This window comes from Oikopleura dioica, chromosome XSR (assembly GCF_907165135.1).
Source record: "Oikopleura dioica chromosome XSR, OKI2018_I68_1.0, whole genome shotgun sequence".
NCBI lineage: Eukaryota > Metazoa > Chordata > Appendicularia > Copelata > Oikopleuridae > Oikopleura > Oikopleura dioica.
In genome coordinates, this window is record NC_137294.1 from 7,623,017 (window position 1) to 7,645,352 (window position 22,336).

The following is a 22,336-nucleotide window of genomic DNA, read 5'->3' on the forward strand; positions in this document are numbered from 1 at the left end:
AACGACCAGCGCCTAGCGCCAAACGCAACCAAGACATAATTAGATCCCACCGGCCGTAACAAATCCTTCCCGACATGGCTCCTCCACCAACATTGCTCCCACACATTCAATAAACCACCGACACAACTCGTAACTCCCGTCGCTAATTGCGATATTGAGATATTATATTGCTGAACACAGCGGCTACTTTGAATCATGGATTGATGCTAATGAAATCTAACAAGAGCTTCCAACTTAAATCAAAGTTTTATGGGACTCATTGATTTCAACCTCTTTGATGACCATAATTCAGAATTTCTGAATCCATATTTGTTAATTATAATTTAGATATTTACATCGAAATTGGGAATCAAGGCTCGAGTTGTGGCGGTAACAATGGAAATCTCATTAATCCTCTAATCACCGAGGGGGACTTCACTCGTCATTAGCATAATTTATGAGCGAGGCGACAATCTCCGCGGCCCTTTTGAGCGAATTTTATCGCGCCTAAGCTGGGCCCCTCGCCCATTTCGCTACATGTAGCTGAGGAAACAAGCTACTGTGAAGCAAAAGCTCCATTGTAAATTTCCAAACCGCAAATGCCCCTTCGACAAGCAGCCTCTTCATATAGCTCATTACAGTGCCCAAGTGTGTGACACGGAGTGAAATCAATCAACGAGCCCTTTGAAACCCAAGCTCTCGGAACTCGCACTGGCACATGAATCATTGCTTTTGAGCATTTTCATGAGCGAAAACATTTTAAGCGGCTAAAATTTCATCGCGAGCGGAATAAGCTCGATAATTAAACAGTGTGTAGTGGAGGGTTACTAGCAGAAGATTTAAATTATCGCTAATTAAGCTTCTATTTACTAATCGAACGATTCAAGACTACGCTTCTGGAAACGCGCTTTATCGAAAATGCAAGTGACACACTTGTCATTTAGCAAGCTTAGTTGTTTATATGTTTGCTATTTATTTTTTCTGCAAATTACATTTGCGATTTTTGACAAGGGTTCGTTGTTTTCCAAGGGTAAACAAGGCTCGTTCTAAAGCAAGAACACCTCGATGGCCCTCAGACAAACACATCCATGAATAAATCAGCCGATCTTTTCATGCGAGGAACTATCCCCTTCGGAGAGGGCGCGCCGTGCTTCCAGCATCGGGACCGTGGCTTTCCCCAGAGTCGCATAAGAATCAGGTTCATGTCTAGAAGCCGCCCAGATGACAAGTGGCATTAATTTTTGATGGAAATAGATTCTGAGGGATGCGCTCAGCGATTCTCCGTCACAATTAATCAAAGAGCGCTTGATTTAGTAACTACAGGAAGTTCTTCCTTCATTTGTTTTACAGCAAGTCATCAGGCTCGTAAAACAACGCCAATGGTTTCTGGCAGGTGCGCTCAAACACTTCCGGCTTGACAGTTGTGAAAAGTCTCCTAATTGTCCGCTTCGAGAATCCTCTGGGTTCCAATTACTATAATGTACTATATAAGTATAGTAGTCCAATTTCGACTCACAGATATTTCATCAGAACTTATCTTGGGAAGTGCTCTGTACGCCATGGAATGGACAGTATTTCACTTTCCAGCGCGGAAATTTGAAGGTAATCCTCAGCCAGGAATAAGCAGAACTAGCGAGACGGAAGATCGTTCAAGACTTGCTGTGGAAACGGCGGACCGAGAACTTCGAAAGATTCTGCGCTGACGAAATCACTCACAAAGACGTCTCGTTGACAGTCGATCATCGGCGCCGTTATCTTGTTCAGCTCGAGAATATTGAAAAAAGAATGCTCCCACAGTCTATCAACTGCCTTTGTATATCACTCACAAATGCTCATCGCATAATAATAACAAAAGCCTCTAATCATTTTCTTCCCTAGCTGAGCTTTTTTCTACAGAACTACATTTTTATAACAAGAAATTAAATCTTTGTGATAAACGAAAGGGCAGACGTAGGGTGGATTAATTTGAGCATTATTTATAGCTGAGCTACGTAAACAAGGACGTGCTCGCCTTTTAAACTAAATGATGTATGCGGTTTCATTAAACGGCCTCTTTACGGTGAACTAGTCTTTAACATTTTAAGCTGCGGCAATAAGGAAGGAGTGTCAGGCAAAACTACATGGCCACAAGAACATCAGAGAGTCTGTGATGAGCGTAAAAGGCACAAACATAGAAGAAAATCTGACGTTAATGAAAGTCGAGCAAACGGAACAAACCAGCGAATTATCGCCAGAATAAACAGCACACGCCTGGGGCAATGTTAGCTTAGGCGGACGAGCGAATTTATCGAAGTAAGAGCAAATTGTCGCCTCCGTATCGCCTTTGTAACGAGCCCGAAAGCGATTGAAAGCTTTGTTTGAGCTCTTGCGGTGCTCTAATTCCACTCTCTCCAATGGAGTTACAATTTAAAACTACAGCTACAGATTATAAGAAAGTAAATTAGCAACTCTGCGCGAGCTCGAACATTTGATGCGGTTTCGAAGCGGACCCAGGGCAACTGTCTTATTTTATCGCTGATAATTTCTGTTTTATATTCGTCTTAAAAGTGCTGCTCCCATAATGGCGATCTTTATTTAGAAATAATCCATCACGCCGTAATCCGCTACATTTAGCGCACTCCTAACTTGAGAATTATTCTTGGAAGAGCGCGCATCGTCGAATACAACAAATTCGGAATATTTGACTAATCTTTGCTCAGATCCCACGGTTCACTTCTGCTTCAAAGTCACCAACATTCTGCGTTTTTGCCATCTCCTGAATTTCAATGTTGCTTTGCAATTTATTTCTGGAAACCCGACAATAATAAACTCAATCTATTCGCAATCTGCAACCGTTAGACAAAGCAATCACGCAAATATATGTAGAAAACCAAAGCTCCAATTTTTCTAAAATTCAAAGATTATATTCACTTGGCATATATTCTGTTTCAATAGAGAGCATCTTTATCAAGACTTAGTGCTTCTAGAATTGTTGATTTAGGCGACTTTTTGGATAAACAGTTCAAATCTTTCGGTAAACGAGAAATTTTCAACAGGAATGGGCCACTTAACTCTGCGAATGTGTATTTGACCGGTGCTTTAAAAAAAGCAACGTGTGATACTGAAAGCCTAAATATTTATTAGCCCTTGTTAAATAGCCCTTTATGAAAGGTTGAAAATATATAGGTAGCCATTAGGAAGACATATTCGAACCCTATTTATGGGGACACCATCTCCTCCACCAAACGAAGACGTGGAGAAGAAACCAGCGGCGGATAAAGCTGCTGAAGTGAAACAGAGCACCCGAAAAAACTCTCAAGCCAAGTTTAGTAAAGTACCAAAAATAGAGCACTTCTCAAGGTGACAAGTCCAGAACTAACCGTTTCTCCAAAAATTATGGTAGCGTAATTGATTTTCTAGAAATTGCATGTTTGTGAGTGGTGTTCCCTTCATCGAAACTAGATTTTTTTTTACTTCGATCGGGGCACAGTTGTCTTTCTAAACCTGGAGAAAGAACGAGAAGATGAGCGAAATGGGAAGGAAAATGTTCAAACGCAAAACGCAGAAAAAGTGCGAGATGGTCAACCAGGGAGTACCGGCAGTGATTTGGCTCAAAGAAGGAATCCGGAAAGTGGAGCTAGCTCTAAGAGAACTGAACCAAGAAGCTCAACATCTGGTAGAACTTCAAAAAGCCACAGAAGCTCAAGAAGCGAGGGACGCAGCTCGAAGGGCGAGAAAGAGGAAGGGAGACGCAGAGGATCAAAGAAAGTGCAAATCGACAACGCCAATGGAGGAACAAAGCGAGACTCCAAAGGACGTCCTCGAGAATCCACAAAATCTAAACGAAAATCCCGAGAGTCAGAAGAGCTGCGAGAACTAAAAGAAAAATATGAGCGAAAAAGACGAAGTAAGAAAGGAACAATTGATATCGGGGACGATATCCAAGTCTGGGTTTAAATACTAATCATAATTCAACAAAAGTTTTTCTTCGACTGCCAATAAAAACCCCGTAAGAGAAGAAGTCGAGAAAGAACCATACGATCCCAATCGACCAAAAACACCTCAACAAAAAGTTTTTCTTTATATCGCCTTCGTCATTTACTTTATTATACCATGGTAAGATGAATTACTTCTGAGAAAAATTCATCTGCTTAGGATGATCATTATAAGACAGTGCTGTAAATTATAACAGGTGCTTTATTCTCGACTAGCACGCCGCTATGAGCAACAGATAGAATGGTCCAATATGAATAATGAACTTGTGAAAAACCTGTCCAAGATCCTCTCCTGTCTGGAAAGATCAATTAGAATGCTCTCTAGTCATGTGTACTCCTTTTTACCTTGCTTTTTAGCAGCTTCTAAGGTAGTTGACATTTGGTTTTTAGTCTACTCGTAATCACCGCTATTGGATACACAGCTCTCAAAGATCAACCTCGGCTACCAGACAACACGGATTCTTCAGGTAAATAAGCAAAGAAACTGTAGCTTTTGACCGACTCATTTAGTTTCCGAAGATATCTACCTCAAATGTTTTTTGTACTCGCGCAACGCAGAAATACCAGGCTTGGAACAGGTAATGAACTCAGTAGGACTTTTACGAAGCTGCTAAATTTAGGAGGATAAATTTATGTGCAGTATGTACCCGCTTTACAAGATCGTGAAATAACAAGTCTCCACTGCAAATACCAGAATAATTCAACCTTCGTCAAGCAAATCTCCGCCGCTGAAACGTAAGGCTCTAGGTTTATACGAAAAGCAACCTGAAAGAGACTGTAGTTTTACGTGTGGACGCTTGCTATGACATTCTTTTTCCTCCACTTGTTCACGAATTATTCATCTTATTTATCTAATTAAATAATATATAATAATATATAAAAAATCGGCTGGAGTGAGTAGCTTTTAATATTTGATCAATATTTCAGCACTCAAATACTTCGAACTTACACCAGCATGAACAGAAACTATTCTTTATTTCAAACCCCTGGAGATTATTACTTATTCAGTGCAACAGCATCACTTATTCATCATTGAAAGACCACCGCTGCCTTCTGAATTCTTCCAAGACAAAACTATTTGTCTAAAATTAATTTCATTTATCTGCGCTTAGTTTCGTTGTCTTAGTCGCTGCATAGTTGGAAAAAGACTCCTTGCTCTAAAGGGTGCCTTATTAGGGTGGCATTATTTCTCAGCGTCATATCCTGTCAAAATATGGATGCCAGTAATCTTCACATTAATCGCCGCGGTTGAGGCTCGTTGAGCACTTGTCAATGAGTATAGTCTCGCTTTTTGATGTAAATAGTAATCAACGGAATAGTGTGTCTCGAGTAAGCGGTAGCTATCCGACCGTGTTAATTACTATCCGTATCTTTACGATGTCACAAATTTTACTGGTCTTTTGATCGCGACAGCGTCATTAATAATCGACTTAGTTTTATCGCTTCCCAAAGACGCCGCGAAGCAACGAGCTATCCAACTGATTGCTTTTGAGATTAAGTTAACAGGTTCTGGCAGTTTGATTTCGCCCTAAAGGTCAAGGTGTTCGGACAAGGGGCCTCGCTGCTGGCCGGAATAATGCGCCATGAAATTGGCATTTTCCTGCGCGGCAGGAGCTACTTTAACTGTCGCGCTAGCAGTGCTTGATGATCCTACGTCCTGGCCGTGTGATGGTGGCATTAAGGGCTCGGAGCGTTATCGGCGAAGAAGACTTGTCGCACTCTTCGGAATTTGTGTCCTGCTGAGCGCGATAAGGCGGCGGAGATGCGCCTCGTTATCAGCTGCATTTGACTTGGGCGCGTATAATCGAGAGTGAAGCTGGCCGCCGGGCGATGTTTTGCCGACTCGACCGAGACCACGGTGAGACTCCACGCGGAGTGGCCGCCGAAGCCACAAGCAGGCCGTCACGGGGACGGTAGTTTGACTTACTACACTACTCAACCATCGCCAGATTATGGAGCGGGGAGCCCTTCGAAGGCAGCTTACGGCTGCTGACGAAATCGAATCGCTGCCGACAACGGCACCAAACCGACAAAGGAACCAAACACCGCCGCAACCAAAGTTTGCTCCTCGCGATAAAAACCGACGGACGCTGAAGTTCAGCGAAACTCCGCGAGTGAGCAAACCGCGCGCAAAAGTCAGTAATCGCGTTTATTGCCGTTATTTTACGCTAACAAAAGCATTCTTTGATGAGTGATCCGATAAAGTGGAACATAGTTATCCGAATATTCTTACATTCTCATTCTTGTAAAGTTGTAATCATGCGCGCTTGGATAAAAGTGGAATAATCCCCTTGGAATCCCCGATCCCGAATATTTAGAACGCAATTAGTTTGAAATTATGACGAAAACAGAGTCTCTAGCGTGAACAAGTCGAGTGCCGCTCTCTGTTTATGTTCGATTTCTTACAATACATTATTGTTTGGTGGGGAAACAATGTTGTAAAGCACCACTCATTATCCGTGGATGAGAGTTGCGAGGACTCTCTTCTCTGAAATTGGAATCTTATTATGTTTTCGTCACCGAGGTCGCTGAGCATGAACTAATTAGTTCTGATAACTCAAGCTTGTCAAGTAAATTAGGGTGTGCTGCTTGTCTTCCCGCACTAAATACCCAAGAAAAGCGGCAATCAATAAAACTTTGATTTCTCTATCTTTTGAGACATTGTTTATGTTGAAAATCGAGTTTAGAATGGTAGAAACGCTGAAACATTCTTGCTTGAACTTGATTTTTACCCTCCCGAGCCGAGTGTACAAATCGGGATCAGCTTCTTTTTCCCCGTTTTCGTCGATGATGATTATTTTCCAATGCGACCATGATTCTACAACTCATTTTCGGAACTTTCATTCTCTAGCCTTTACCTGATATGAACACCATAATTGATCCTACAAGGTTATAAATTGGTTTATCGACAACTGTCAGGCCGGGACAGATTTGGCGCCACCAAGTTAAATTCATTTCCTAAGGTCACGTGCGGTTTTTCGGGCAATTCTGTCTTGGAAAAGAATAATCACACCGAGGTAATCGTTGGAGCTAATGGCTCAAAACTCAATTATGCTATTTAGCCTTGCAAAAGCTGATTACTCCCAATCCATCAAATCAGCTTGACTGCCTTTGATTCCGATGTGTTTATTTTCAAGATAGTTAATGGTGGTAGAGCAGGAGGCACCTGAAGGTTAGATAGCGCTTGTTGCCGAAACAGCTTCAGAATATTGCTGTGCAATGAATAAAAATAAAACGCTCCCATTGCGATGAAGCGCGTTTATTTTGGGCACGCCCGGTGAGTTATTTTTGCGGCGGATGAAGGTTACACCGTGCTCGCGCTTTTATCAATAATGGCTCGGCGAATTACAGAGTACTCGGCAGCGAGTTCCTGTAACACCATGTTTTGGCGATACGAGCGCGCACGCACTTTGCTGATGTCGCGCGACGGTTAAGACAAGTTCCTTCGGTTCCGGTGGGCCGCAGCGACTCGCAAAATCTGATAAAGCGCGCTCTCACGAGAAACAATATTGAGGAACGGGCGGTGGTGGCGGCGGTGCAGGTGTGGTGCTCCTGCGATCAATTGGTACTTCCCGGTGTGGTAAGCTCATAACGCCCGATTTAGAACAAGTACCAGCCTCGAGGAGTCGCGTAACTGCACACTTGACGGGGAGCACTAGAGCTACACCAACATTTGGTGTCGGACGATTACCACGGTACTCAGCCTAAAACCGAAAAATTCATTTTGAGCCTACTCGTATCCTACTCGCGCGGCGCAGCTCCTCCGACACCACCAAATTAACTCACTACCTTGTGCACTATCACCGGAAGTGCCTAGACTGCTTAAATAACGTGCTCTGAACACTAAATGCCTCCGCCAGCGCTATAATGGCTGCGGAAATAATTGACCAGAACAAAGGAGACCAGTTCAAAATTGAATTAAAGCCGTCTCTTGACAACACGATTATCCCTGTTTCCAGGTTCCTCCAATAAATTAACGACGTACACTTCATCGCTTTCTTATTGCAGCCTCCCTACTTATATCTAACAGGTGATCGAGAGGAAACGTGAATATTTAATATATTTAAACTTTAGCTGCTAATAGTGACTCCTAGACAAGCGAGTTCACTGGCTTCCACTTCAAGATAATGGGCTGGGCTAAATGAGCGACTTGAAAAGTAATCGCAGCTTTCGAAAGAGGCAATTTTCTCGATAAAATATCCTCATTACTAGAGCAAGCCTCTAACAAGCCTGCGAAAACCTGCAAAAATAAGTGAGTAGACCAATTTTTTTAGGAAAAACACGCCTACTAGGGTAGTAGTACTTCGGAGTGGCGGTGTATTTTTAAAGCCAAGAGAATGAAAAAAATCATCAATCAATTTCTATCTAGTGATTAAATCTGGCCGAAAGGCGCGTGGAAACAGTCCATGATGTAGTTGAAGTTTCCACGAGCTTCCAAAATATTTTTGAATATATTATTTTTTGCTTCATTTATTTCCAAAAATAGAACAATTCAAAACTTAGGCCTTCTTTGTCTTCCCGTATACTTGGTATTTTCACTGTGTTTAGTCGTCTTTCCTTTTCGCAAATGTCGTTCTTTTCTGGCAATTACTTTCTGCTTCCTTGTAGCGTTCTTGACTCCGCCTGCACTGCGAAAGTCTTTCGTTCGCATTCTATCGGTATTCGTGGCGGTATCCATTTCGTCAGTCAGCCCTGAAGACAGCGATCAACAAAGATGATAGCCTGACGCTGTAAAACAAACTAGCTCATAAATCAGTGATATGTCACGCATCATGTGTTAACGTTATGAGCAGCGCTCTATCACTGATTGTTTCACTAAATATGTAAGCTAGTTGATTTACGAGCAATAAATCAACTTGATGCGAAACTGTGATCATTTAGGAAGCCCATCACAACTCTAGCAATCAGCTAATTAAGCAATAAAAGCATTTGGCTCGCACTACACAGAGAGATTAATTTATTGAATGTGGTCAATTGAGAGTTATTATTTAAGTCATATAGTCTATATGATATAGACATAATCAGATTATTTCCTGAATTATTTGTATAGAAAGAGAAGTTTTAGAAGAGAATCTCGGAATAAATAAGCACACACACCTGCAGGGACTTGAGCTTGCCCCTGTTGAATTCCGGCGAAGAGACAAAGGTAGTATTTTTTTGCTTTAGCGGAGTTGGGATAATCAACCACCACACCGCCAGAGAATCCAGCGCGCGTTGCTTGATACATTATCAGTTCCATTTGATCAGGTGTCTCTGGATAAAGCTTAACCATATATTACACGCGCAATAACACTTGATTTGTTCACTGTCGAGGATAATGGGCTTTTCAGATCATACGCAACAACGATAAAAATTTAACGAAGAAGCTCAAAAGACGATAACATTTAATCCTTCTTTTATCGCTTCTGGCAAACTGCAATCGAAGCGGAGAGAAAAGGCTTTTACCTGAAGTACCGCTCGGGCACCGTGCCTGAGCGACGAATAGAGCGTTTTGAAGAACTGGTAGAGTCGCTTAGGGGGCGAGTGGCCTTTCTTGTCCGCATTGCAAAGCCACTGAACTGCCGAAATTGAAATCGCGCCGTCGAAAACACCAGCTCGGTAGTGAATTCCTTGACCCATATCAGCCAGTTGAACGTCGCTAAAAGTAAAAATGGATGACTCTGCAACAAGAACCTCCAATCTTGCCGCTTCAAAACCACTTACCCATCTGTTTCCCGTTCGCTGACGGCTACATCAAGCATTGCCTCAGATATATCCATCCCAACCCAGTGGTGTCCTTGCTCGCTCAGGCATTCCCCAGACAGTCCAGAGCCACAACCAATGTCTAGAATAAAGGAGGGCTGATCTTCTGGAAGGCAGAGCATTTCAATCGCACGCTCGGACATGGTGGCTTGGATCTCCATGATTCGCGTATTTCGAGAATATTTTTTCGCTTCATCGGTGTTATAAAACACTTCTGGCGGGGCTGTGTGTTCAGGACGCATTTTTTGGTCCTCGATGTCAAACAATTCACGCTCACAACCGACCACTCTTAAACTTTTTTCTTTCGGATGGTCATTCGAATCAGAGCCTTTTAGCGTGAATTAAATTGAATTCATCATCTTCTATAAGGATAAGGCGACTCGTTATGATGCGCTACGCATGAGAAATTTGAAATTATAATTTCTTTCATTTGCGTTCGCACAAGATGTTAAATTTCCTCTGCTAATCAAAGACACGATTTAACCAATCATGCGATGCGTGAATTAATTATTTCTCAACAAGGCGATATTTTACAATTCATTGTATATTTTGAGGGACAGGATTCATACGGTACAGTTAGCATTCCTTTCATTTGGCAGCTTGTCGACGCGATTTCCCGAGTCTTTTCTGTGGCTTTCGCACACCCTTCGCTCCTGGTCCCCGCTTTCGTGGTCCACCAAAATGCGATTCTGCGTCGTTTCTTTTGTCTTTCTTTCCCCCAAATCCAAATTTAGCATTCTTCATTTCTCGTTTCGAAAATTTCTTTCCCTAGAATTCAAATTTTACTAGCTTTCTATTTTTTTCTTGATTTACCTTCTTCATCGGGTCTTTTTTGACCTTGTTAAAATCTGCGATGCCAGCTTCGCCCTTCTTCTTGATCATTTTGATTTCCTCCTTGGCAATCTTTCTTTCTTCTTGCTTCTTAACCTTGGCCTGCTTTTGTACGTCCTTGGCGAATTTCTTCTGCTGTCTCATTTGACGAATCTTGTCGCGCTTTTCAATCTTCGACTTCTGCGACAACAAATTAGCCTTCACTTTGCCCATGTGCTCGTCACTTTTCGCCATTTCCGCGAAGTAATCTAAAGCCTCAGTTAGACTAAACCCAACTTACAGAAATAGTCGCCACTGGACTAATGAATGAGACTGATAGAACGTACCTTTCGGCCTCAAGAGAGGTAAACCCGCTCGTTTCGACCTGATAACTCCGATTCGTGCGCCTTCTGTCGCTACTTTTTGGAAATGATCTTCCCTTGCGAAATCGTCTTTTAGAAGTGGATTTACGCCGTCTTCGCCTTCCTCTACCGGCTAAACGAACGTTTAATCGTATTCTTATTCTGACACACTCACCATCTCAATCGTGAGATCCAGCCTCTCGGTCCAATCCAATTTGTTCTTGAGAGCAGTGAGCTTCTGTTGGATCGCCTCAACGTTGTTGATGTCTGGGCGCTTATTCTTTTGACCAGAGATGGTGATTTTGGAGCCAGGCTGAATAAGACCCGTCGCAATAGCCACCCGCAGCTCCTAGAATACCCATGCTAAAGTGCGTCAAAAGTATAGGTCATACTTAGGGTCTACGCGCAAAAAATGGGCAACCTCTTCCGCTTATTTTCACGGAAATCCAATTGTACCATATTTTAGAGCATCCCCGAATAAGTATAAATCGGTTTTAAAAAGAAAAAAAAATCGAGTTTTTCAACCCTTTTTCTCATGTCAAAGTTCCCAAATTGTGGTGTTTTTCAGTTTTTGGCACCGGAAGTGGGTCGCACCCCTATAAAGTACCCTTTTTTTTGTTCTCTGATAATAGCTTACCGTCTGTTGCATCTATATCAGCAAAAAAACTCGTATCGGGTACCTAGTGCAAGATGAGATTTTTAAGTCGGAAGTTCCTCCGGAAGCACTAAAAATGCCGAAATTCGCTCTACTTCTCTGAACTTGGGATTTCTTGAATGGATAACCCCTGCAACTTATCAGAACTGGTCTTACCAAGACTTATCTAACCGAACCGCGGCCCAACCAGCCGGTAACCGCGGCCCAACCAGCCGGTTTTCTTCAAGAATCATCGAGTGAACCATAATAATGTATGTTTTTTTGAATATTGATCAATGGACGATCATTTTGCTCGGCCAGTAAATGGCCACTTATGGTCAACTTTGGTCTTGTTCGGCCGGAGGATCCCGGAGGACCTCCCTGGTGGAAGACCATCCGCTGGAAGACCAATATTCAAAATATTCAATATATGGCCGCGCTCGGTCAGTATATGGCCACCTTTGGTCATCATTGGTCATGTTCGGCCGGAGGACCCCGGAGGACCTCCCTGGTGGAAGACCATTAGATGGAAGACCAAAATTTAATAATAAAATAAAATGCCTTGCTGGGCTAAAAATTGACAATTTCGGCAAACTTTGGTCAATTTTCACGCCCGTTCATTCTTTTCAATCGGTGTCAGGGCGAAGCCGACCCGAAGGGGAGGCCACGCTCGTTCATTCTTTTCAATAAGTGTCTGGGCGAAGCCGCCCCGAAGGGGAGGACACGCTCGTTCATTCTTTTAAATCAGAGTCAGGGCGAAGCCGACCCGTAGGGAGGCCACGCCCGATTATTCTTTCAATCAGTGTCAGGGCGAAGCCGACCCGAAGGGGAGGCCATGCCCGATTTTTCTTTTCAGTCAGAGTCAGGGCGAAGCCGACCCGAAGGGGAGGCCATGCCCGATTTTTCTTTTCAGTCAGTGTCAGGGCGAAGCCGACCCAAACGGGAGGCCACACCTGATTATTCTTTTCAATAAGAGTAAGGGCGAAGCCGACCCGAAGGGAAGGCCACGCCCGATTCTTCTTTTAAATCAGTGTCAGGGCGAAGCCGACCCGAAGAGGAGGCCACGCCTGTTCATTCTTTAAATCAGGGTTTGGGCGAAGGCGACCGGAAGAGAATCAGATTTCCGTCCATCTTATTAAGTCTGAGGTAAAGCAAGGCTTGTCTCTAAAAATACTTCAAGTTCACGAATTTTTTTAGATTTTCCGAATAACTTCGTCCCGGAAATCATTCGGAAGGTTTCTTACGGATTCAATATTCGGGATTTCAAAGCTTCAAAATCCAACAGACAAAAGCGCAACAGAAAAGCCCTGTTAAATCCTTTTTGCCCTGACTCTGACTGAGAAAGATGATCCAACGTGGGCTCCTCTTTGGGTCAGCTCCGCCCTCCCTCTGATTAAAAAAAATAAACGAGCGTAGCCTCCCCTTCAGGTCGTCTTCGCCCTGTCACTGTTTAAAAAGAATAAACGGGCGTGGCCTTCCATCCGGGTCGGCTTCGCCCTGACACTGATTTGAAAGAATCAATTGGGCATGGCCTCCCGTTCGGGCCTGCTACGCACTGACACTGATTTTAAAAATAAAACGGGCGTGGCCTCCCCTTCGGGTCGGCTTCGCCCTGACTCTGATTGGAAAAAATGAACGAACGTGGCCTCCCCTTTGGGTCGCCTTCGCCCTGACACTGATTGAAAAGAATGAACGAGCGTGTCCTCCCCTTCGGGGCGGCTTCGCCCAGACACTGATTGAAAAGAATGAACGAGCGTGTCCTCCCCTTCGGGGCGGCTTCGCCCAGACACTGATTGAAAAGAATGAACGAACGTGGCCTCCCCTTCGGGTCGGCTTCGCCCTGACACTGATTGAAAAGAATAATCGGGCGTGGCCTCCCCTTCGGGTCGGCTTCGCCCTGACTCTGATTTAAAAGAATGAACGAGCGTGTCCTCCCCTTCGGGGCGGCTTCGCCCAGACACTGATTGAAAAGAATGAACGAACGTGGCCTCCCTTTGGGTCGGCTTCGCCCTGACACTGATTGAAAAGAATAATCGGGCGTGGCCTCCCCTTCGGGTCGGCTTCGCCCTGACTCTGATTTAAAAGAATGAACGAGCGTGTCCTCCCCTTCGGGGCGGCTTCGCCCAGACACTGATTGAAAAGAATGAACGAGCGTGGCCTCCCCTTCGGGTCGGCTTCGCCCTGACACCGATTGATAAGAATGAACGGGCGTGGCCTCCCCTTCGGGTCGGCTTCGCCCTGACTCTGATTTAAAAGAATGAACGAGCGTGTCCTCCCCTTCGGGGCGGCTTCGCCCAGACACTGATTGAAAAGAATGAACGAACGTGGCCTCCCCTTCGGGTCGGCTTCGCCCTGACACTGATTGAAAAGAATAATCGGGCGTGGCCTCCCCTTCGGGTCGGCTTCGCCCTGACTCTGATTTAAAAGAATGAACGAGCGTGTCCTCCCCTTCGGGGCGGCTTCGCCCAGACACTGATTGAAAAGAATGAACGAACGTGGCCTCCCCTTCGGGTCGGCTTCGCCCTGACACTGATTGAAAAGAATAATCGGGCGTGGCCTCCCCTTCGGGTCGGCTTCGCCCTGACTCTGATTTAAAAGAATGAACGAGCGTGTCCTCCCCTTCGGGGCGGCTTCGCCCAGACACTGATTGAAAAGAATGAACGAGCGTGGCCTCCCCTTCGGGTCGGCTTCGCCCTGACACCGATTGATAAGAATGAACGGGCGTGGCCTCCCCTTCGGGTCGGCTTCGCCCTGACTCTGATTTAAAAGAATGAACGAGCGTGTCCTCCCCTTCGGGGCGGCTTCGCCCAGACACTGATTGAAAAGAATGAACGAGCGTGGCCTCCCCTTCGGGTCGGCTTCGCCCTGACACCGATTGAAAAGAATGAACGAGCGTGTCCTCCCCTTTTGGTCGGCTTCGCCCAGACACTGATTGAAAAGAATGAATGAGCTTGGCCTCCCCTTCGGGTCGGCTTCGCCCTGACACTAATTGAAAAGAATAATCGGGCGTGGCCTCCCCTTCGGGTCGGCTTCGCCCTGACTCAGATTGAAAAGAATGAACGAGCTTGGCCTTCCCTCGGGTCGGCTTCGCCCTGACATTGATTGAAAAGAATGAACGAGCGTGGCATTCCCTTCGGGTCGGCTTCGCCCTGACTCAGATTTAAAAGAATGAACGAGCGTGGCCTTCCCTTCTGGTCGGCTTCGCCCTGACACTGATTGAAAAGAATAATCGGGTAGGCTTTTCCTCCGGGTCGCCTACGCCCTGACTCTTATTGAAAAGAATAAATGGGCGTGACCCCCCCTCCGGGTCGGCTTCGCCCTGACACTGATTTAAAAGAATAAATGGGCGTCGCTATCTGAATTGACTATGATTGATTTTTATTTTTTTTTAAATGTTGGTCTTCCAGTTGATTGTTATCCGACAAAAGGGGTCCTCCAGGAGTCCTCAAGCATAAAGTAACCAAAGTTTGCCGAAATTGTCAATTTTTAGCCCAGCAAGGCATTTTATTTTATTATTTAATTTTGGTCTTCCATCTAATGGTCTTCCACCAGGGAGGTCCTCCGGGGTCCTCCGGCCGAACATGACCAATGATGACCAAAGGTGGCCATATACTGACCGAGCGCGGCCATATATTGAATATTTTGAATATTGGTCTTCCAGCGGATGGTCTTCCACCAGGGAGGTCCTCCGGGATCCTCCGGCCGAACAAGACCAAAGTTGACCATAAGTGGCCATTTACTGGCCGAGCAAAATGATCGTCCATTGATCAATATTCAAAAAACATACATTACAGTTTTTTATGGAATTTTTGGACATCAAATTTTTGGACATTTTTGCAATTTTAAGGGGTTTTCTTGGGACACTTTTCAAAAGTGCCTGTATCAAATTTTTGGACATTTTCTGCGCCAAAATTTTAAATTTTCCGTTTTTTGCCAGATATGGCGTTTTTTCTTATCGAAAATCTTACTTTTTCTTTGAAAATGATGAGATTTAAGGTTGATCTCGTACTCCTAGAATTTTTTTTGTCTTTAGAAGAAGGAAAAAACAGAGGATGATGGAGATTTTTCTCAAAAAAAATTTTTTAAACGATTTGGATAGGACATTTTTTTTGACAGCATGAATCAAATTTTTGGACATTTTTTCGAAAATCTTGGGACAAAAAATGTCCAAAAATTCCATAATTAACTGTATTATGGTTCACTCGATGATTCTTGAAGAAAACCGGCTGGTTAGGCGGCGGTTCGGTTAGATAAGTCTTGGTAAGACCAGTTCTGATAAGTTGCAGGGGTTATCCATTCAAGAAATCCCAAGTTCAGAGAAGTAGAGCGAATTTCGGCATTTTTAGTGCTTCCGGAGGAACTTCCGACTTAAAAATCTCATCTTGCACTAGGTACCCGATACGAGTTTTTTTGCTGATATAGATGCAACAGACGGTAAGCTATTATCAGAGAACAAAAAAAAGGGTACTTTATAGGGGTGCGACCCACTTCCGGTGCCAAAAACTGAAAAACACCAGAATTTGGGAACTTTGACATGAGAAAAAGGGTTGAAAAACTCGATTTTTTTTTCTTTTTAAAACCGATTTATACTAATTCAGGGATGCTCTAAAATATGGTACAATTGGATTTCCGTGAAAATATGCGGAAGAGGTAGCCCATTTTTTGCGCGTAGACCCTAGTCATACTTCATCGGAGTCTTCCTCCTGATCCTCAGGGATTCTATCTAAATCCATGTCCTCGCCGACTTCGGAGTCTGATTCAAACTCTAGCTCATCCATGTCCATGTTTCTTGTTTGTTTGTATCGCTAAATACGCGAAAAAGTCAATACTTATTAAGACTAGCAGAATGGATTCAGGAATTCGAACTTGCAGCATTCGACTGAATATGTACTTTTGATGTGAGTGAGCGCCAGCTGTAGGAGCGTGGACAAGGGGCTACTTTTTAAAATTACAATAATTTTAGCGAAGAAATAAAGACAGAGGCTGGCTTATCCACGCCACTACTCAGAGCAAAATATGGGCATTCCAGGTTTTTCATTTTTAGATAGAGGCAGTTGCTAGGATGAGTGCTCGGAATCAAAGTTGGATAAAAATTTAAAAACTGAAAGTAAAAGATCAACTCGATGAAAAGTGACCATCCTAGGTGTTCTGGAATATTGAGAGACGACGCCTCGTCTTAGAAAAGTAGTTCTACCATGGAACTGATAAGTATAAAATAAGGCTTCGTCTATTGTCAATATATTTGTCCATAGACTATTGACGATATAGTTTTGAACTGCTGAACTGATAGAGGGTCAGAACATCTTTGAAACAGGCTAAGAAACATAAAAAAACGTTGATAAATGGTAGTGGTTTTTGAAAGAGCGCATCAGTAAAAAAGGGCTTGATAGACAGCGTTATAATTAGAAGTGTATCTGTAAATTAATTTTTGATTAAAGGTGGCCGAATATAAGAGTAGAATTTAAATTAAAAATTTGGAAATTTAGGCAGCTTTGAAGACTTTGCAATATTTTGGATATGTAACGGCTGTGAAGAAGCTATGAATTTTTTTATAAAATAAATTTAGTTAAAAGTGAAAGAATTCCACTATTTCAGGTGGAATCCAAAATCTCTTTTCTTTGGTGGTCGAACTATTAGCACTCGTAAATTTGAACAAAAAAGAGTTATTTCAGTGAGTGAAATAAAAGGTTGAAACTAATGGAAATAGAGGTATTTAAAACTTAAAAATCATCCCGAACATAAGAATTTCGTTATCGACGATAACTTATCGTCCGATTCTGATCTCTTCAGATCTCCTATTCGTCTTCCGATGCAGTTGGGCCAGACTCTGACATCTCATTTGCCTTTCTCTTGCGAGCAATGCGAACTCTCTGACCAGAAAGAATGTGATTCAGAGGCTCTGGATAATAATCCAACGGAATTAAGGGCTCTTCATCAGAGTCCGTTTTCATTTCTTCGGCTTCTGACACCTTTTCTTCTTCCTTATCTTCTTCGCTGTCGGTCAGCGAAGTTTTGATCTTAAATCACATTCGTTAAAAAGGCATTGAACTGATAAACATACTGTGGTTGTGTCCTCTGTCGATCGAACAATGTCAGGTACTCCCTTACGAGTCAAATTCCCGTCCTCGTCATAGTAATCCATGACGGTGATTTTCATCTAAATTCAGCTCAATCAGAATAATAACAATGGTCGAGGTACTTACACCTCCGAAAAGTTCACGAAACTCATCATGCAATGCCTTATTCCATTCGTTCGCATATCTCTCCGCCTTTTCGATGAGAAGCTCACGATAGATTTTGTATGTTTCCTTCGTCTCCTCGGCCATTGCAAGATTTCCTTCCGCCATATACTCCGCAATCATAAGAGCCTCGATGTGATCAATGCCCGCAAGAGTCTTCTTCAGATCATCCTCGAGAGCCATTGTCAAATGTTTGACATTGGGCCCTGGAAGCAGGAAAACGTCGTCGCCATCGATTCTCATCTCGCGGCTTTGGAGCACGCAAGGAATTTCGGCGGCCCCAGTCAATTTATGGCTAATGGTAACGTTGTTGCGGTTGAAGGACATTGGAAGACGAATGATCAAAGAAATCTAAATCGAGAAACTTAAAATCATCTTTTATCGAGGAGCAGAGAATGAATTGTGGCAGCTTGAATTTTTGAAGAATTTATTTTTAGTTTTTACGAAAGATTTCTGAGGAACAGGAATGAGAGATCGGCTGAACTTAGGAGAAGAGTTGAGTAATAAAGCATAAACTTGAAATTAAAGGCGAAAGTTGAGAGAACTGAGATACAATAATTTTGAAAGTGAAGAAACTGTTTTCGTGATAGGCATTCAAAATTCATCTTTTTCTTGGATGTTGCGTAGGTAAAGGTAGTTTTCAAGCTAAAATAAATAAGTGAAATGTTCGCAGGTTATACCGCTAGTTCATGATTCAACCAAATAATTACTCTTCTCAATCAAGAACTCTCGGTACTCATGCAGTTAGCGCTAACTTATCACCAAGCGTGTAGCATCAATTTTAAGCGAATAACATGTAATTTAGTCACCATTTTATTTTACGAGGATAAATAGAAATTGTTTAGAGACGTAGAATAAAGGTTATAAATTTGCGGTAATTAAAGCAAAAACGTGATTTTACCAGATTTGGGTAACTCTGGCGACATGCGCGCCGTTTTTATTTGAATTGTTGAGAGCTAAAAGAAAAAATGGTGAGATCCATGAAAAACAGTGGCTACGCTATCTACCCCACACTATTTATAAAACTGTGATTCGACTTTATTCTTTTAAAAATTGGAACACTTTCGAATACGAAGACTATTTTCTAATCAAAGAAGGCCGTCTGGCAGACTGCCATCGAATCAGGAACAGCAAATAAATGTTTCAATGATAAAACTGGGTTAGTGCCGCTCTAGGACACTTCATGTGCATATCAGCAAGTGATATAAACAGTGAATGTTGAGACACCCGCTAACACAGAGTTTACTTCTTACGCTCGAATACCTCATCTATGCTGGGTCGGTTTTGACTTTCTGCAAGGTGCTTTGCGAGGTCTTCTTGGACTTCCTTGCATTGTCGAGTTTTCATATTTAGATCGAGGTCGAGACAGGTCACTTTTTCTTCTAGCTCTGAGATGCGCGCCTCCTAAGATAGTGTTTTATATATGATCGACTCGTGGGAACTTACAAGTTGTTCTTTCTCGAGGTCCTTTTCGCGAAGCTTCCTGCCGTATTCGTCGTCGATGGTTGCGATACGCTCGCTTAGTTCTGAGGTCTCAGTGTTGTACTTTTGAAGCGACTTTTCCATTTCATCAATATTTACACCTTAATTGCATTGCTTGAGAAACATATTTTTAGTTCTTGTCGAAACCTTTTTCAATAGTTTGCGTCGCTATGGTTGTCTTTTCTGAGGCTAAATAGGAAATAGAGAGTTCCAGCTCTGCATTTTTAGACTTCTCGGTAGTCAATTCGCCCTTCAGAGTTTCTACACGACCAGCCAAAAGTTCCACCTCTCGAATGAGCGCTTCGCCAGTTGAAGGCGAGTGCTGCGTGTGGAACTCAGATAATTCTTTTACACGATTGCGGTAGACATCATTCTCATCTCTTAAACGGCAGCACTAAAGCAAAAGTATGATTAAAACTGCTCCGCTCAGCCCCTAATTACCTCTTCTTCTGTGCGACATTTTTCTTCGCTGATAATGCGAATCTTAGCCAGGGTGGCTATTTTGGACAAAATTTTGGGGTCTGGCCATCCAATTTCCATCCAATAAATTTTGAGCCGGAACTATCCATCCAAAATCCAATCCAACCCAATTATTACCCAATTACCCAAAAATCCCCAATTCCAATTAGATCCAATTGGATTTCCAATTTTTCCAAGGCTTTTATCTCTTTGAAAAGAAGGGAAACAGTAAGTTTTTATCCAAAAGGAGGGTCAACATAGCCAAAACAATGATTTTTTATCCGAAATTTCTCATTTTCATTATGAAAATGACCCTTCTTTGCATAGTTTAGCGATATATTTTTTATTGGATCCAATTCCCCAATTTCCCCCAATTGCCCAATTTTCCCCAACAAAATCCGGTACCCTGGCCATCCAAATTCCATCCAAACCTTATTGGATTGGATCCAATCCAATTCCAACTAACCCCCAAATCCAAAATAGCCACCCTGATCTTAGCTTCGAACTCTATTTTCATTTCTATTTTTTGTTCTTCGCTACGTTCAAGTTGACTTTAAAATGGTTCAATTCGAAGTCCAAGCAGAATATGGGTTACCTTTTGTAACTGTCGACGAGGCTTTTGTTTACAGTGTCAGAAATAATTGGGTCGCCGAAGGAGTGCTGAGTAGTTGAGGAAAGTGGTTCGATTCCGGAGTGTAGTGAAACTTTATCTGGCGACGTCTTCGATGAAGGTACCCGCGAGGAGCTATTCTTGTCTGACCCCTCAGACAAATTAGACATAGTTTCGAATTCCAAGCCGATCGCACTAAATTAAAGATGACACAAAGCTCGTGCTATCTCGTGATGGCTCAGCTGAAAGTCAATTACTCTCGCTGGAATATTCTAACTAGGGTTCGAAAGTAACACCGAGAATTTTTAAAGTTGGCTTTGGGGATACCGTATGCGGCATACGCCATTCCATACGGATTGAAAAAAGAGCATTCTGGTTGACTTACCTTCGGAAGAGGATTTCGCCTCGCTTGTTGTTAGGCGATAAAGGCACGGCTATCGTTGGGTGAACGTTTTCCTCAAGCGCTTCGAGCTCAAGAAGCTCATCAGCAAAAGATTTTGGCTGATGAGCAGGTTCCGGGAACACAAGAGAGCGATTGCTGAAATTTAGGCGCGTTTGGAAATATGCTGCTAATAGGCTGAATCCCGAATACACCACGAAATCACACAGTGAGCGCGGTTAAACTTTGGCGATGGATGTTTTGACAAACTCCAGCACCAAATTTTTAACACGAATAATTATATCATCAAATTATGTCTTTTTGTTAAATCATTCACCCAGAGCTAACGAGTAGGGAGTTGAACAAGAACGCAGATTCCGGCGGAAGCTGCGGCTCAAGTTCAAGCTTCCAACATTCGAGTCGTTTAGTTCCGCTACTCTACGAGTCCTAGAATCAAATGAGTTAGCTTCTTCTAGGAAGGCACCGCCGAGGACAACTGATACTGAGGGGTTTTCCCCGACCATGGCAACCACTAAATTGATCCAAACAATAAAATGGCGGAGTGGCTACCTTTTGTGCTTTTTGATGCGATTCTCTGACTTGGAAATGTTGAGTTGCTCTTCCAAGTCAGCGTTTCGATTCTCTAGCTCGCTTATAACACGCGCCATGACTTCTTGTTTTTCTTCGTACTCCTGAGTTCTTTGATCATCGTTGAGCGTCTCTGAAAGGCAGTTTAATACTGTTCGGTACGATTGAAATAACCGTCTTCGTCGTGACTCTCGTTGTGACGGAAGGAACGCCCGTTCGCTGTACTCTTTTCGCTTTCCGTGCCTATGCCACTAGAAAGCCACTTCTTCACTTTTTCGTCAGAAGAGTTTATCGGCGGGGTGACCACGGAATCGATAGGCGGCGAAGAACTGGATGGTCCGTAGACAAGAAGCTTCGCTGCCGTGTTAGGCCAGTTGATATCGAGGTCGCAGTTCTGGTTAACGGGAATAAATGCAAATTGAATATTGTACAATGCATAAATGCATTCCACAACCTGGACGAGGCCAGGGTGGCGAATTAAGGCACCAGTGGTAAAGAAGTCGTCGATCGATTTTTTATCCCTATCGAAAGGGGTTGGTGAAGGATGCTCTTATAGCGCTACTCAGTGAGTAGTACTCACGTTATAATTGTTTGAAGGAGGTCTGCAAGACAATTTTGGCTGAGGTAGTAACGCAACAGGCCCCGTCCCCTGCCGAGGTCCGTTTGCAATGACTTTTTGAGGTTAATATATCGTAAGCCATCTATGAGCTGCTTGCTCTGCTTGGTCACTTGTCGGAGGAAACTAAAGTATTCAACAGCAGGCTTCTTGTTGAATATGCCGCCGACAGGTTTGAGTCCAAAGAGAAGAAGATACTCAAGCTTCGCACAAAACACATGAATTGAGGGGCACTCATCTGTTAAAGGAATCTGTGAACTAGAAAGATGTGTCAAGACCGAGAAAATCGACCGAATTGACAGCATATTCGGATCTGTAGAATTACCTCCGCGAATACTGAATAAGCTGCGCCGCCGATTTCGAGATGTCCAGAAATAATCTAGGAACATTGCCAGGAAGTCCCGGGGTGAATGATCTCCCATCTGTCATCGGCTCATTCTAAAATTCATCTTTCAGAGAAAA

General features: G+C 43.3%; 5 protein-coding genes across 7 annotated transcripts; 1 reads left to right on the forward strand and 4 right to left on the reverse strand.

Annotated features, from left to right (window-relative positions):
* Positions 1 to 3,178: 3,178 nt before the first annotated feature.
* Positions 3,179 to 4,810, forward strand: LOC145709095 (uncharacterized). The gene is made up of 6 exons (XM_081786778.1): positions 3,179 to 3,287; positions 3,449 to 3,901; positions 3,975 to 4,074; positions 4,344 to 4,420; positions 4,464 to 4,531; positions 4,574 to 4,810. The coding sequence occupies exons 1-6, from the start codon at positions 3,179 to 3,181 to the stop codon at positions 4,622 to 4,624; spliced, it is 858 nt and encodes a 285-aa protein (XP_081642904.1). The 3' UTR covers positions 4,625 to 4,810.
* Positions 4,811 to 8,406: 3,596 nt separating this feature from the next.
* LOC145706567 (18S rRNA (guanine-N(7))-methyltransferase-like) lies at positions 8,407 to 9,997 on the reverse strand. The gene is made up of 4 exons (XM_081783986.1): positions 9,657 to 9,997; positions 9,399 to 9,591; positions 9,051 to 9,216; positions 8,407 to 8,645 (listed from the first exon to the last, which is right to left on the reverse strand). Exons 1-4 carry the CDS (start codon positions 9,935 to 9,937, stop codon positions 8,446 to 8,448), a joined length of 840 nt encoding a protein of 279 aa, XP_081640112.1. The 5' UTR covers positions 9,938 to 9,997; the 3' UTR covers positions 8,407 to 8,445.
* A 224-nt stretch (positions 9,998 to 10,221) lies between these two features.
* On the reverse strand, positions 10,222 to 16,331 carry LOC145706556 (putative rRNA-processing protein EBP2 homolog). The gene is made up of 5 exons (XM_081783974.1): positions 16,187 to 16,331; positions 11,043 to 11,216; positions 10,853 to 11,000; positions 10,509 to 10,774; positions 10,222 to 10,463 (listed from the first exon to the last, which is right to left on the reverse strand). The coding sequence occupies exons 1-5, from the start codon at positions 16,283 to 16,285 to the stop codon at positions 10,284 to 10,286; spliced, it is 867 nt and encodes a 288-aa protein (XP_081640100.1). The 5' UTR covers positions 16,286 to 16,331; the 3' UTR covers positions 10,222 to 10,283.
* Positions 16,332 to 16,347: 16 nt separating this feature from the next.
* LOC145706557 (uncharacterized) lies at positions 16,348 to 18,128 on the reverse strand. The gene is made up of 3 exons (XM_081783975.1): positions 17,705 to 18,128; positions 17,563 to 17,658; positions 16,348 to 17,518 (listed from the first exon to the last, which is right to left on the reverse strand). The coding sequence occupies exons 1-3, from the start codon at positions 18,065 to 18,067 to the stop codon at positions 17,297 to 17,299; spliced, it is 681 nt and encodes a 226-aa protein (XP_081640101.1). The 5' UTR covers positions 18,068 to 18,128; the 3' UTR covers positions 16,348 to 17,296.
* Positions 18,129 to 18,183: 55 nt separating this feature from the next.
* On the reverse strand, positions 18,184 to 22,334 carry LOC145706552 (uncharacterized). 3 transcript variants are annotated; one of them, XM_081783966.1, is made up of 14 exons: positions 22,200 to 22,334; positions 21,839 to 22,132; positions 21,433 to 21,779; positions 21,241 to 21,391; positions 21,013 to 21,117; positions 20,677 to 20,724; positions 20,277 to 20,486; positions 20,173 to 20,232; positions 19,664 to 19,703; positions 19,370 to 19,616; positions 19,187 to 19,323; positions 19,004 to 19,144; positions 18,642 to 18,696; positions 18,185 to 18,385 (listed from the first exon to the last, which is right to left on the reverse strand). In XM_081783966.1, exons 1-14 carry the CDS (start codon positions 22,301 to 22,303, stop codon positions 18,381 to 18,383), a joined length of 1,944 nt encoding a protein of 647 aa, XP_081640092.1. In that variant the 5' UTR covers positions 22,304 to 22,334; the 3' UTR covers positions 18,185 to 18,380. The 3 variants fall into 3 exon arrangements, with proteins under 3 accessions (XP_081640095.1, XP_081640092.1, XP_081640093.1); XM_081783969.1 differs by lacking the exon at positions 18,642 to 18,696 and having other exon boundaries at positions 18,184 to 18,385; XM_081783967.1 differs by lacking the exon at positions 21,013 to 21,117 and having other exon boundaries at positions 20,677 to 20,829.
* Positions 22,335 to 22,336: the final 2 nt, after the last annotated feature.

Coding starts and splice junctions, on each gene's coding strand:
- LOC145709095 (XM_081786778.1), top strand. CDS start 3,179: ATGGGGACACCATCTCCTCCACCAAACGAAGACGTGGAGAAGAAACCA. Junction 3,288..3,448: donor AAACTCTCAAGCCAAGTTTA/GTAAAGTACCAA, acceptor ATCGGGGCACAG/TTGTCTTTCTAAACCTGGAG. Junction 4,421..4,463: donor AGACAACACGGATTCTTCAG/GTAAATAAGCAA, acceptor CGACTCATTTAG/TTTCCGAAGATATCTACCTC.
- LOC145706567 (XM_081783986.1), bottom strand. CDS start 9,937: ATGCGTCCTGAACACACAGCCCCGCCAGAAGTGTTTTATAACACCGAT. Junction 9,592..9,656: donor AGCGAACGGGAAACAGATGG/GTAAGTGGTTTT, acceptor TTTTACTTTTAG/CGACGTTCAACTGGCTGATA. Junction 8,646..9,050: donor GCAAGCTCAAGTCCCTGCAG/GTGTGTGTGCTT, acceptor CGCTGTCTTCAG/GGCTGACTGACGAAATGGAT.
- LOC145706556 (XM_081783974.1), bottom strand. CDS start 16,285: ATGGACATGGATGAGCTAGAGTTTGAATCAGACTCCGAAGTCGGCGAG. Junction 10,775..10,852: donor ACCTCTCTTGAGGCCGAAAG/GTACGTTCTATC, acceptor CTGAGGCTTTAG/ATTACTTCGCGGAAATGGCG. Junction 10,464..10,508: donor AAAAAGACCCGATGAAGAAG/GTAAATCAAGAA, acceptor TTTGAATTCTAG/GGAAAGAAATTTTCGAAACG.
- LOC145706557 (XM_081783975.1), bottom strand. CDS start 18,067: ATGTCCTTCAACCGCAACAACGTTACCATTAGCCATAAATTGACTGGG. Junction 17,659..17,704: donor TTCGTGAACTTTTCGGAGGT/GTAAGTACCTCG, acceptor AGCTGAATTTAG/ATGAAAATCACCGTCATGGA. Junction 17,519..17,562: donor CGACAGAGGACACAACCACA/GTATGTTTATCA, acceptor ATGTGATTTAAG/ATCAAAACTTCGCTGACCGA.
- LOC145706552 (XM_081783967.1), bottom strand. CDS start 22,303: ATGACAGATGGGAGATCATTCACCCCGGGACTTCCTGGCAATGTTCCT. Junction 22,133..22,199: donor CTTATTCAGTATTCGCGGAG/GTAATTCTACAG, acceptor ACATCTTTCTAG/TTCACAGATTCCTTTAACAG. Junction 19,704..20,172: donor ATAGAGTTCGAAGCTAAGAT/CAGGGTGGCTAT, acceptor CCTGGCTAAGAT/TCGCATTATCAGCGAAGAAA.